The following is a 14,060-nucleotide window of genomic DNA, read 5'->3' as shown; positions in this document are numbered from 1 at the left end:
ACGGCAAGCTAACCTAAGCCCTTGGTACATAGTTTCCTTATCCCTGTTGCGTAGGTTTCTGACTCTATCTCCCTTCCCCTTTCACGCTGGAATCTGAAGTCAACCCTAACCCTAATAACCGTAATATAGTGTACCGGAAGTGACGGCCATTGATCGAGCGCCACGCCATCAACCAGCCAATGGAAGCTCATGACCAAAAGCCTGGTTAGTGCGCGCTCGGCCTTATGGTTAGTCAGTCGTACAACCCCGACCTAACTACAGTGTCCGTATCTTCCTTTCTCGAACCCGATACATATAGTAAATGAGTTAGCCAGCTCTGGTATTTGAGCAGCTTTAACAGCAAAGTGCTAACCACTGCACCATGTAGCTGAGCAGAAAGAGTGAGATCAATACAACTCATTTCAAATAGTTGGAGTTATGCCTCTCCCCTTACCTGGATGTGCCCTAATTCAATCATATTTTATCTTTTGGTGCAATTTCCTCAAGGTCACATCTCTAACCGCTTGAAATGAGTTGAATTATTATTCTATTCTCTATAATCTTAATTTAAGACATAAGCTAGGTATTATTAGTAGTTAAGCCCTTCTCTTATACATTTGTTAAGGTAAAGGGCGTAACACATTTTTGCTCAAGACCATTTCACTTAAACATTGTTACCTTTCCTTTTCAATGATCTGGACATTGTAATGGTAACTTCATACGGAGTAAGTTCAGTTTTGCAGAGCAAAAGTAGCAAATAAGAAAAAGAGTTGATAAATTTATCATACAAAAAATGAACAGAATAAAAAACAAGAGGAACAATGTCCCCGGCTCAATATTGTAAAAAAATATTTACCAGGTTTGAGTAATTTTTACCTATTCTGGTGGCTGGTTCACCGATCCATCCCAACCTTGAATCTCATGAAAAAATGTCTCTACTTCTCTTCACTCCCGTCTCTGTTTCTGTCACTTCTATGCGAGCGAACGGTTAATTTAGAAATTCAAAAAATTTTTAAAGGTGTAATATGATAATGAGAGTATGATAATTAAGTAAGATTTATAAGGACTTTAGTAATCTACATAGAATGTTTTTATTGGTTCCACTTGAGCCTTTTTTAATTGCTGTTACTAGTGGATGTATCCTTAATAGTGAGTTTTATTAACACAAACACAAATAAAATATATTATGTAGGAATATATTTGCCGCAGTACGTTTTAATTCGTAGAACATTGATTGACTAGTTTGATACAAATGCGGTACATAGTATAATATTCTAATGAGTGGTTAAATTGTTGCAATAACTAATAATAATAAATTAATACTGACAAAGCGCTACGAATTACAATAACTAGCAGCGTTAAACGTAAAAAATGCGAATAAAATAAATGAACTAATTATTGTAAAATTATGTGAAACAAATCAATTACAACGTCTCATGACCAGCAATGCTGTCGATTTCCGCATCACTTTCTGCATCGGAGCTGGAACTTACAGCTACATCACTTGCCATTGCTACACGAGCATATTCATCCGTATCTATTGATTTGCAGAAGTGAATGGCGTACTTCAATTTTTCTCGAAGGACGTGCTGAAAATAAACAAAACCTTTTACTTAGAAATTTACTTTGTTTTTGTCACACCCCCGTAAAAGTTTGACTTTTCCATCCTCTATACAAGACCGAAAGTAACTCTTTTTTTTGCGTGAGTACATGTATGAGCATGCGCGCGATACTTCAGCATGTGTTTTAACAGAACCGCGATCGTCTAAGCAATGTTGTCAAACGTGACATAATTTTGAAGCTTACCAGAAATTATAATTTTTAGGTATGACATAATAGATAAAAGCTGTTTTTCATGTAAAAATAAAAATGTAAGTTTGGAGTATATCAGAAAACCCTGATGGATGACAAGCGCATTGTGGCCTTCGGCTCGGGTGGCAATTCACACATGGTCTGTAATAGTCCACTTTCTTTCCTTGGTACGGAATATACTATATTTTACTATTTATAAAACTGCATCAACATTGTAATTATTACGAAATTTTACTAGTCTCCGTTGTAAGAAATTTAATTTTCAATTTTTGAACTTCAGGTCAAACACGATCCTAAAGAATGTGGTGCCTTAACACGTTCAAAATTTATTATCAACACGAAACCCAACGGTACGTGAATTCGTTAATTTCCCATTTGCTCAATACATCAGAATGTTTTGTGACTTCAAATTCACAATACAAAGTTCGTATCGCATCAGTAACGAATACAAAACTCAATGCTTTCTTATAAATTCTATGTTGCGATTTTTTAAATTAGCTGTGGTAATAAAAATATGTCACGAAACATTTTGCAGAGTAATCGATTGAGCCTAATACTAAAACTTAAGTTAGTCCAGTAACTTTTATTATCAAAATCGGCACAAGTTAAGGATTAAATTTACTTTTAATTAAGAACTTGTTGTTCGCTTATTTTGCGTTATTATCAGATTACTTCATTTTCGAAAGTAGTGCACATATAACATTTAGTATTTAGCAATTCTGGACTACTCATTGAAATACTCACCTTGCACGAATATCTTGGCATTTTAAGTAAAAAGAAACAAGTATAACTCTCGGGTAAGAAATAATCAGGTGGATTATATTTATCAAGGACTTGAATTACAAAGTCACGCCCTCTAAAGTCTGCTATAGTCCTAGGAAGTCTGGTTCGTCCCCATACGAATCGCAGAAACAATGATCGCTCTTGGTTTGAAAACTCTTCCATAACATCCCAAAACCAGTGTATTAAAGGAGCACTACCATCAACACCTACACACCAGCGTTTTATAAGAAAATATGTAGTTTCATGTGCATATATTATACTTTTAAACGTTTTTCTACTTATTATTAATAAAAACGAAGGTTTCAAAAGCTGTTTTTGTGCCATATTTACATTCATTTTATTTTTGTTGAAATTAGTTTTTGAAACGTTACTTGTTTTTACTAATACCAAGTATTTTAAATAGAGATTCAACATGTGACGCTTATTATGTACTATCAAAAAAATATTAAACTATTAATATATTACCTTTATATGTAGCAACAGATTTTAACAAGGAGAGTTGAATATCAGGAGATCCACAGACCATTGTTTCCAACTCAAATGCGCTGAATAGAGAAAGCAGTGGAACGGGAATTACTCGAGACATGCCATCGCGAACTGCTTTAACTTGCTCATCGAATTCATGAAGCCTAAAATTAAACCACTATTAAGACAAAATAGTCAAGAATAATAAGTAGGTCATAGTAATAGTTATCCATAGTATTAAATAGTTTTTTTTTTTCAGGAAATAATCGAATTTTATACTATTCCCAGATCAAGTATATAGTACAAGGTATTTAATCTGGATATCATTATCTAACCATTATATAACTTACGATTAGACAAACTGATGTATAATTTAATAAACGTGTGGATTATGTTTTCTCATCCACGAAAGTCTTAAATTGCATTTATTGGGTTTATATTACTTTATTAATGATACCTGAACGTATTTGTACGGAGTTTCATATACCACGTGGTATTTTTCAAAAACTGACCCTGCTTTTGGCGATTGCATATAATAGAATATACCTACGTTTGATTTTTAAGTCTCCACTAGTATATGTACAAAAAATTGGCAGTTATAGGGACTGCCGATAGAAGTGAAAACTTAGAACTTTTAGTATTAAAATTTGAAATTTCACAATGTTTGAATAAAAATTATCAACATCAATCTGGTTTTCACATCTATTGACACTCCGAGCAACAATTATATGCATGTTTATATGGTTTTTTATTATTCAAATATTTACATAAATTTCAATGTACTTGATTTTTAACATTGTTTGCATCATTGTCATCATTAATTTCAACAATACTTAGACTTTTTGTACTTTCAATTATTTCATTGTGTTCTAAAAAAGATACAATAGGCTTATGGTAACTAAAGTAAGAAATGAAAACGTTTGATTGAAATTTATCTAAGTATCGCGTAAAAACCGCATCGATCGTCGTAGCTGTATAGCTACAGATATACTGCTACAAGCATGTCGGTGACGCGAATGCACGAGATTTCAACCATCCAAAAAGCGTCTAACGCCCACAGCACACAACCGCTGCGCGTGCGCCAGTCATGAGCATGTCGGTGACGCGAACCCATAACATTTTACCCTACCAAAAAGTGCCCAACGTCGCTAAAGAAGTTTTCACTTCAAAAAAATATCGAAAAACGTATATCGTTGCATGTTTGACATGACTCACAGAGCAGGTATGTTTCCATATGGCAGGTATATTACTATTACTTATGAGCCTGAATACGTACCTAAAATTTAATGCCAACTTCACATACTCCAAGCGATTTTCATATGTTATTCTTTTGTATCTAGTACTTAGTGGAACATCAACTCCACTTGATGATGGAGTACTAAACGGCATTTCCAAATTCTGGAACATTCTCTCATCAGGTCCCATATCTCTGATACACAACAAGCCCGGCACATAATCCCGATCCACTTCAGTTAAGTCGCCCGGTGTAAGCTCCATGCCTGCCAACTGCTTCCAAACGGGCTCTGCCAGACTTAAACTTAACGGAGATCCGGTACGAATTGCTATTCCCATTAATACCCCTTTAAACAATCGCAGATTATTTATTATAAATTATTTTTGAAATTATGTATTATTTTCTTTTAAAATGTACCTAAAAATCGGAACATATTCAAATGCAAACAAGATTTAGAAGAAGGGTTCAACAAGAAGCAATCTCTATTTGTCCCGGATTCGTCTCTACCATTTGGAGTAGGAATAAACAAAGGAAGCGAACCGTTTTGCAACTCATCACACATTTCAGCGATACTTTCGCTGTATCCACCTCCGCAATCGTCCACACTTTCTCCTTCAAGAAAAAAAAAGATAATCAAGTACAATAAATTTGAATAAAAATAAACGTGAAAAACACTAACCGACAAATTTAACTTTCCAAACTCTATGAGGCAAAGAAAGAGCTTCTGTGGTAAGTAATGGTAATTTAGATACCATCTGTCCAAACACAGACTTCATTCCATCGATCCCGGCTAATCCTCCTCGGGAGCGAGAACGCTTCACTTGAATGCGATTGAGTTCTATAATGGGACCATGTTGTTTATCACGAACCATCGTTGCTTGAATAACCTTTTATAAATAAATATCAATTATGTTCACAGTTAGTCAGGACTTAATATGGCACGTTATAGCATACAGTTAAGTAAATGTTTGTCTAAGATGACCTGACGTGTGTATTCAGTCGAATTGGCGGTAAGCCAGTGTATCACTGTCATAGGTTAGAAACCGACAATAATTCAGGTAGACGTTTGGAAGCTTGTCTTTCAGCACGGGTTTCGAATTTCAATTTTTATAGTAAATGTGTGTAATATTTTCTGTTTATTAATTATTTAAACTAATTGTCAACATTGTGCAGCATATCTCATCTTTTAAGATATTTCCACACATTTCACAATGTGTAAAATAACTACATTTACCTTTTTAAATGTAGCTTCCTTAATACTGTACACTAAAATATCCCTCAATTCTGACAGTGAACACGGTCCAATGAGAGGAAACATTGTGATGCATGGACAAATTAATCCTGCAAAGTGATGTAGAAGGACCAATCGTCTGTGTAGTACCCATATTGGAATATCCTTTAAAAGATCATACTCAAGAGGCGCTTGCGTTGGAAGATGGGCAGATATGTTAGAACTGTTTGTTGACCATGCCAACGTGTGTGCAGAACCACATGCAACGTTCGTTATCTTCTTTCCCTATTAATATATAGTATAATAAACGACCATTGTTTCCAACTCAAATGCGCTGAATAGAGAAAGCAGTGGAACGGGAATTACTCGAGACATGCCATCGCGAACTGCTTTAACTTGCTCATCGAATTCATGAAGCCTAAAATTAAACCACTATTAAGACAAAATAGTCAAGAATAATAAGTAGGTCATAGTAATAGTTATCCATAGTATTAAATAGTTTTTTTTTTCAGGAAATAATCGAATTTTATACTATTCCCAGATCAAGTATATAGTACAAGGTATTTAATCTGGATATCATTATCTAACCATTATATAACTTACGATTAGACAAACTGATGTATAATTTAATAAACGTGTGGATTATGTTTTCTCATCCACGAAAGTCTTAAATTGCATTTATTGGGTTTATATTACTTTATTAATGATACCTGAACGTATTTGTACGGAGTTTCATATACCACGTGGTATTTTTCAAAAACTGACCCTGCTTTTGGCGATTGCATATAATAGAATATACCTACGTTTGATTTTTAAGTCTCCACTAGTANAAATTCATAATGTACAAATAATACCATTAAACCAATTCCTTAACCCCTATCCCGGCATGTTTGAAGAAGTTTCACTTCAGTAGCGTGTTATATAACTACACGTTGTTTTCTTAATTTTGAAAACTTAACATTACTGGAGATATAAGGTTCTTGGAATAAGCTACGTTCTTTATTTCTATTAAAATTTGAAGATATAAGATACCTTAAGAACGCTGACCAAACGTGGTCGATGTATGGCATTCGTACTCCCATCTCCAAGCTGCCCTTCGTCGTTATCACCCCAAGTGTACACTTCACCCTCATCAGAACAAGCAACACAGTGCAATGATCCTGTGGCAATATTTATTATTCTTATTCCCTGTAGAGACGATACTTGTTTTGGAAACCGAACGTGATCATCGGTTCCATGTCCCAAACGATGGTAATCACCTTTGCCCCTGAAATAACAACGATGTTACACAAAAAAGTTTATACACACCACAACAGAATTGAGATTATAAGTTATTGATATTTCTAACGCTAAATTTACCACGTATAAATGCTTCCTGATCTTGTCAACGCCACTGAAAACTGCGATCCACATTCAACTTTGACGACTCCAAGTCCTACTAAACTTGGTATCTTCATTGGTACTTTACATCCGTCGGATCCTCCCCTACCTAAAATAAGACCATATAAAATCACATTACATATTTATACCGTGAATAAATTCTAACCAAGTTTGCCATAATCACCATCGCCCCATGACCATACATTATCATCGTCTGTCACACAAAGGGTCTGAGCGTCTCCAGAACCACAAGCAACATCAATTACCCTGTACCCTAAAAGTTCTTCAACCTAGAATTAATGACTCAAATTACCATTTGCTCTATTGATGGTGAAGTTTATTCACTTTTAAGTAAATAATGAAAATACTAGAAGATGCTTATAACTGCCAATCCCTTTATCTCACACAACTGACTATGTCGCCCGTTTAAATAGACTTGTCAATTTTTTTGGAACCATTTTAAATTTCTGTAAACGTATAGCAGTGAAAAAGACAGATATGGATACCTTGATCGTCCATATCGTCCCACACATATTTACCAACTTCTATCAAAATTGATTTATACATGAATTACCTGGAAGACCTACCCAATGCACCACACACCAGTAGTGCACGTGTAATGCTCAAGAGAAGTTATGAACACAGATTTTTTTCGATTAGAATTTATTATTTACTGGAGGGTTTCAAATGCTTTTTAAAATTTATTATACATTTAAAAAATATTTGAATTTCTCTTTTAATTTCTATCATAGACTTTTTTTACTTTATTTGCAAATTTTGACTTGGTGAAGCTTTTACAAAATTAAATATTAATGTGAAAATTCATTTTCAATTTTTTACCCACTATAAACTACCTAAGTTAATGAGGAAAAATTTGTTGCTGTTGTCACTCCCTGCGAGGGACAAGGAGTGAGTAAAAAATTGAAAATGAATTTTCACGTTAATATTTGATATTAACCACTATTAAATGTCAAAATGTTTCATATATATTTTACAAGATTAGCAATAAAACAAAAAAGGCAGTACATATTAAAAATCCGAAAATAAAAACCTTAAGAAATCACACATTTAAAATGATGAATCATTTATTTTCCATTGGATTTTTAATATTTAGCGTTTTGATTTTGATTCATTGCTAATTTTTACATTTTTCTAAAAAAGTAACTTTTCACATTTCAGAAATAACTAATTGTAAGAGACACACATCCAAAACTTGATTTAGTAAAGCTGTTAAAACAATGAATCAAAATACACAAAACGCTTAATATTCAACATCAGATGAAAAATAAAAGGGTTTCACCATAACAAAAACAGCTCATCATGGTACTGCCCGCATGTCTAAAATAATGTTTTGAGTAAATTCTAGTTAAAGTTAATGACAACTTAATTGCAATTATAAAATGTTTCTAAACAGTATATAATTAACTATTGTTTTTGTTAGCTGATATGTTGTAATAAAACATAGGTATTTCACGCTTACTAACAAATAATAAAATTTAATATTCACCAATTTTGGCTTCAATCTGTCTTCGCTATCACCATGTCCTAAACGACCATATCTTCCTTTGCCCCAAGTAAACAACTGACCTGAACTCGTTATCGCAGCCGAATGAGCACCACCACAAGCAATTTCAATTATTTCATAACCTTGTAGCGCTTCAATAAGTTTAGGTCTTTCACATGCACTGTAAAATAAGGTTGTAAAAATTTTAAATTTCATATAATTTACATATTTTTATAAAAAACAGTGTATATTTCTTCTGAATGCCTTTTTAAATATGCTATTTAAAATTATGAAAAAAGAAATATGTATATTTGTACTCCTAGTAACAATTTACGTACATGTCCACAAAAATAGTAAATAGATTTCGCACCACGGTGCGAATGAGGGCTACATTATATAATTTAAAAGTTCATCACTCTTAAAATAAAATAAATGTGAGAAGAGATTGGTTTTAACAACTGTTGTTGTTATTACTTTTCTGATTCATTTATTGTCACATTTTTATTGTGTTATTTTTGAATTCATTTATTGCTAAATTTTTATTACTTTTTTAATTTGCATACTTTGTTAAATTTGTATAACTTTTGATTAATTTATTTTTAAATATTTATAACTTTATTAATTTATTGATAAATACTTTTTTGATCCATTTTTGTTAAATTTTTATTGCAATTAATTGTACTATAAGGTACCTATGACTACGGGTTTTGATAATCCGTTATATTTTTAACACAAACAGATGGTTGGACAACAAAGTGATCGAATAAACTACAAGGGCTCCATTTTTTTCAGTTGGAGATACAGAGCCCTAAAAATATTCAAAAATACATGACGGTTACTTACTTTCTATTCCCATGGCCTAATTTTCCATCGTCGCCTTCTCCCCATGAATATACCTCATTATCGGCCGTCAAAGCTAAGCAATGTTTTCCGCCGGAATTAACAGCAACCTTTTTGATAAAAATATGTTGAATAGATTCTATTAAAGTCGGAACCAAAACTGAATCGGTACCACCTATGCCCAAACGACCTCCTGCTCCGTAGCCTACAATTATTTATTGTTTCATAAGGTTTTTAAACTCGAAACAACCTCTAGGAATTACTACCTGTAGCATAAACTTTTCCATCAGTAGTGACAGCAATCAAAGTCTGTTCACCTCCCACTACTTGAACAGGTCGAAGGCTCGACAAGGCTTCACTAGGAGTAGGAATTTTAACTTTAGCGCCTTCAATACCTCCCAACTGGCCTCTGTGGTTGTGACCCCATCCGTAGATAGTACCTGAGCCTCCCCACGACAGGGTCCAGTCTTCAGGCCGTCTTTAAATCATTACCAAAATATGATTGAAACAAAAACTGTACTTAGAACAACTTCTTTACCTGTTCAACCATATTAGCAGTTGCTTATCATGCTCCTTTTTAAATATGTTGTGATTCTCATAATCCCACATTTGTTCTTCATTCTCAGCCGGTAAGTCAGCTAATTTTTTACGAATTTCATGGCAAAAATTTGATGGAAAGGAGGTTCTACTTATAAGAGCTTTTGCTATACGAGCTGCGTTACAATATCTTCGAAACCACGACCATCTATAACTGTCTACTATTCCTGACATCTTATCAAGTTCCAAATCACAAGCCAGAGCTACCAAAACCTGTACAAGCACGTTTTAAAGTAGAAAGCACCATGAGAATATTTTAACATGAAAACCTTAAAGAAATCAGAATGCATAAGATGAAGACCCGCTCTCACTGATGTATCTTCATATGTGTACTGCTGCAAAAGAGCTTGTGGAAGTTCTTCAAGAAGAGAACCGAGAGCACCATCAGGAGCTTTCAGCTGTCGAAGTTGATGCCCGATGGCGTTTTCATCGGCGTTTTGAGGAACAAGAATATCATGCAACTTTTTTAAAGCCCACATTCTTTGACTTGGCGCTGTTGAATAATAATATATATATAACAAAGTTATTATAGTTGGGACATTCAAAATTGGCATAATCCACAATAAAACTGTCGCATTTACTTTCTTTTTTCAATATACTAACTAGACTAGAGAGGTTGCTGACCGAACGCTTACATTTAATCAAGACAGACGTTGTGGGTAGGGAATATCGTAAACATAGAAAAGAAATGTCAAGTAGACATTGCAGAAGACACTAATAAAGAAAAAGGGCTAACATTGCACCAATTAATATGTAACAGAAAGAGATATAGACAAGCAGAATTTCAGCATGTTCCCAGTATCGCACTTTAAAGAAAATCAACATTCTCAGGAAAGTAAAGACGCTTGTTTAAAGATATAATTCGAACCACACAGTTATAAAGCCGATCCTGATCTTTTGCGTACCTAAGCAACTTCTAACCGCAGCACCGCTTGCTATTATTCGGTTATCTTTTTTCACTTTGTCTTTATTAGTCATGAAGCATTTCCTAACTTAACAAGGGCGTGTTCAAAACGCAAAAAATGACTTCAGTCCTAAGTGGAAACAAGAAAGAAGATACGCCCATTCTCACAGATAATTTATTGCAGACTTTGCCAATTTTGATCTTCTTAACTATATAGGTGTTGCATTGTGGAAATTATGTCTTTTAGTATACTTTATATAAAATATAGTTCCCGTAGACTTTCGCAACCGATATTAGATGTCAAAAAAGCAAAATTGAAATCTACAAATACTTTAAATTTATTAAAAAAGTTAAATTTCAATTTTCTTTTAATTTTATGTTTAATTGTATGAACCACAGAAAGGTTTTAATTATACTTTAATCATACTTACAAAGGAAACTTAACTGAGAACACTCCGCCAAAGCAGCAGCTAATCTAGCCATCAAATGGTTATCAGCACAAACATAAAGTCTATTATCCAGTAATGACATGACCATATCGATAGATGGCTGACTTAGGACAGTTTTATCCGAACCCAATTCTTTTGTATTTTGAATTGAAATCACCGGGTAAACTGTAAACCGCCATCCCCATCCATTCACGGAACTGTCACTAGTAAAAGACCAATGTAATTCATCACCTTAAAACAAACAAAAATGTTTTTAATTCAACTTCTCCAGATATACGTATTGCTTACTTATATTTATTACACAGTATAATTACCTAGTATTAAAACATTGAATAAAAAAAAATATTGAGACAACTCCTTAAATACGCGTATATGCATTAGCAAAGTATATTACGTGGAACTCAAAGGTTTTGTTTTTAAGTTCTCGAAAACTTATCGTCAGGATCAATTTTGTAACTTATAAACTACAATTTATTTTTTAATAGGTGATATCCGTTCATAATCTACCCATGCAGCGGGCAATTTAATCGCAATTATAACAATAATATCTATATCTCCTCCACACCACCTTAAAAATTGAATATCCAATGCATTTTTAAGAAACAATACTTTAAAATCAACAAAAACTCTACTCTGCCCTTCATATTGTTCAATATAACTTTTTACACCTACTACAAAGTAGTATTAAATAATTGGATAGCTTGTGCCAAGCGACGTTCGACGCCATAGCATCCGGTACATATAAATGAAAGAAATATTTATAATTAATTAAAAATTAACATTTCGCGAAAACTAAAGCATCCCACATCTCAATGAATAATTGTAAATAGTTTTCTAATCCTCCTCCTTTGCCTCTCGTTTCTTTTTCTAATGTCTGCAACTAGCCCTTTTAGACTGCAGCCTATCTCTCGTTTTTCTTAATGACTTCAATAGCACTTTTGATTCTACTATCTCCTACACTTTCCAATACCTCATCTTTTTCTCTCCCTCCTCAATTTTTTCCTTTTACGTCGTCCCCATTAGGCACTCGTATGGAGTCCTACACCAGACATCTTGTGTTGATGATGATAACTAGTAAAAATTACAGCTTTACAGTACCTGTTTTCGATATGTAGGAAGTCAGATAATTCAGAATGGATAAAGCAGTAGGGATACAGTGTCGAATTACTTTTAACGAAAAAATAACTAAAAGTATATGTTTAATAATGTATCGATGAGAAATGTAGACCGTTTAGACACGAGAGGAGACAAAGTTAGAAACATTTGAAAAGCGGTGTTATAGGCGGGTAATAAATGTAGCGTGGATGGAGAAGGGGAAGAAATAAGGAGACCTTTGAAAAAAGTAGGAGAGCAGAAAGCATTGCGGAAGTCAATAAAGAAAAAGAAGGATAATGTTTTAGAACACCTTCTGAGGTATGTAGGCCTAGTTAGATACACATTAGAAGCAGAAACAAGAGTAATGTGGCTAGAGGAAGACCTAGATTAGATTACGGTTCGCAAATAGTTACGGATGAGAGATGCTCTAGTTTTCGGGAAATGCGAAGATTGCCTCAGGATAGGGATAAATGGAGGTGCGCGCCCAACCAGTGTTTGGACTGATGACCTTGTGATGATGAAACTAGTAAGAATAACGCTTTACAATATCAATAAAATGTAAGCTGTTTTATGGTCAGTACATAAAAAGATAAAAATTACCAGGAATTCTCAGTTCGGCGGACCAATCACTCCACTCCCTTCCTGATCTAGTAGCAACGACCCTCCCTGTTTCGTCAGTTATTTGCAACGGATCGTGCCTTCTTTCTGTTGAGCATCTTCTGTCAAACTCTATTCTTAGAGCGTCAGCACCGGGTAAGCGCACATGTCCTCTCAATGTAACATCATCAACATACGGATGGCTTGATTCTTGTACAACAGGATGAGGAACCAATGACAATGTTTGAGTATTACTTGCCGTATCTTCTAGCTCAGTCACACAAATTTCAAGTAACATCAAACCAATAGTTTTGTTATTGCTGCCCATATCTAAAATAAAATTGACAGAATGATGACTGAGAAAATGGCCGATCGCTAATAATAATTGAACATAATAAATAGTTGCAAATTTGAGATTCATTTCCTTACTGGTTAATACTGATGAAATTATTTCTTTTGCCTGTGTATCTTCAATCCTATCTGTTACCGCCAGCTTTAACATATCAACCAGAAGACGAGCATCGTTTTCGGTAAGAAGGGTTGTAAATTCGTCAAGTCCGGATACATCACCTTCTCCAATAACCTGTTGCACCATTGATAAAAATTATTTATAAATTAGAATTTGTATTACTATGTATATACCTCCGTGTGGGATGTTAACGTAGCTGCAATTACAGACATGGCACTAGTTGACATTCTAGAATGTTTTGATGAAATGCTTGCAGAACAGCTACTTGTCATCGATTGAAGAAGAGCAACTGCATTTTCGTCAGTCTCTGGAGTTGTTGGATGATTCTGAAGATTTAAATAATTAATTAATAATTAAATTGTAATGTAATACTACAAAAATTATACATAATTAACTCCATATCAACAATTCCATGAAGGATATACATTAAAAGCTCCTAAGAAATATTATGAGTCTTCTTTAATCTCTGCCCTACAACGGTAAAAAAGGAACCATTACGATGATAATTCCATTTCCTGGGGTGTATACAATGACCTACTAAAATTTTGATATTGCCTTACTAACTGGGTTATTAGTGAAACGTCTTTATGGACGGTAGGAATGAAATTTACTACAGTATAAAACCGAAAATGTGTTTCTGTTTGTTTGTTTGTTTTGATTTGTAATTCCCCTCTGCAATTTTGTATGGTACAAGCGTAAAATTTTTTAATAAAACTAAACC

At 34.0% G+C, this 14,060-nt stretch overlaps 1 protein-coding gene across 1 annotated transcript in view; it reads right to left on the bottom strand.

Annotated features, from left to right (window-relative positions):
- Positions 1-1,156: 1,156 nt before the first annotated feature.
- Positions 1,157-14,060, bottom strand: part of LOC108735993 (E3 ubiquitin-protein ligase HERC2) — a 53,309-nt gene continuing 40,405 nt past the window's right edge. Inside the window, exons 41-59 of the mRNA XM_025976452.1 lie at positions 13,513-13,665; positions 13,300-13,453; positions 12,874-13,200; positions 11,161-11,409; positions 10,095-10,318; positions 9,767-10,038; positions 9,495-9,706; positions 9,232-9,433; positions 8,392-8,569; positions 7,051-7,174; positions 6,864-6,993; positions 6,537-6,771; positions 5,508-5,789; positions 4,953-5,160; positions 4,691-4,885; positions 4,316-4,619; positions 3,040-3,203; positions 2,536-2,780; positions 1,157-1,568 (exon numbers count right to left, since the gene is read on the bottom strand). Coding sequence (XP_025832237.1) covers positions 1,404-1,568; positions 2,536-2,780; positions 3,040-3,203; positions 4,316-4,619; positions 4,691-4,885; positions 4,953-5,160; positions 5,508-5,789; positions 6,537-6,771; positions 6,864-6,993; positions 7,051-7,174; positions 8,392-8,569; positions 9,232-9,433; positions 9,495-9,706; positions 9,767-10,038; positions 10,095-10,318; positions 11,161-11,409; positions 12,874-13,200; positions 13,300-13,453; positions 13,513-13,665 — 4,023 coding nt within the window. The 3' untranslated portion in view covers positions 1,157-1,403. The remainder of the gene's footprint in view (positions 1,569-2,535; positions 2,781-3,039; positions 3,204-4,315; positions 4,620-4,690; positions 4,886-4,952; positions 5,161-5,507; positions 5,790-6,536; positions 6,772-6,863; positions 6,994-7,050; positions 7,175-8,391; positions 8,570-9,231; positions 9,434-9,494; positions 9,707-9,766; positions 10,039-10,094; positions 10,319-11,160; positions 11,410-12,873; positions 13,201-13,299; positions 13,454-13,512; positions 13,666-14,060) is intronic.

Source organism: Agrilus planipennis, unplaced genomic scaffold (genome assembly GCF_000699045.2).
Source record: "Agrilus planipennis isolate EAB-ADULT unplaced genomic scaffold, Apla_2.0 scaffold75, whole genome shotgun sequence".
NCBI classification, from domain to species: domain Eukaryota; kingdom Metazoa; phylum Arthropoda; class Insecta; order Coleoptera; family Buprestidae; genus Agrilus; species Agrilus planipennis.
The sequence above is the reverse complement of the archived record's forward strand: the minus strand, read 5'-3'. Positions and strand labels throughout refer to the sequence as shown.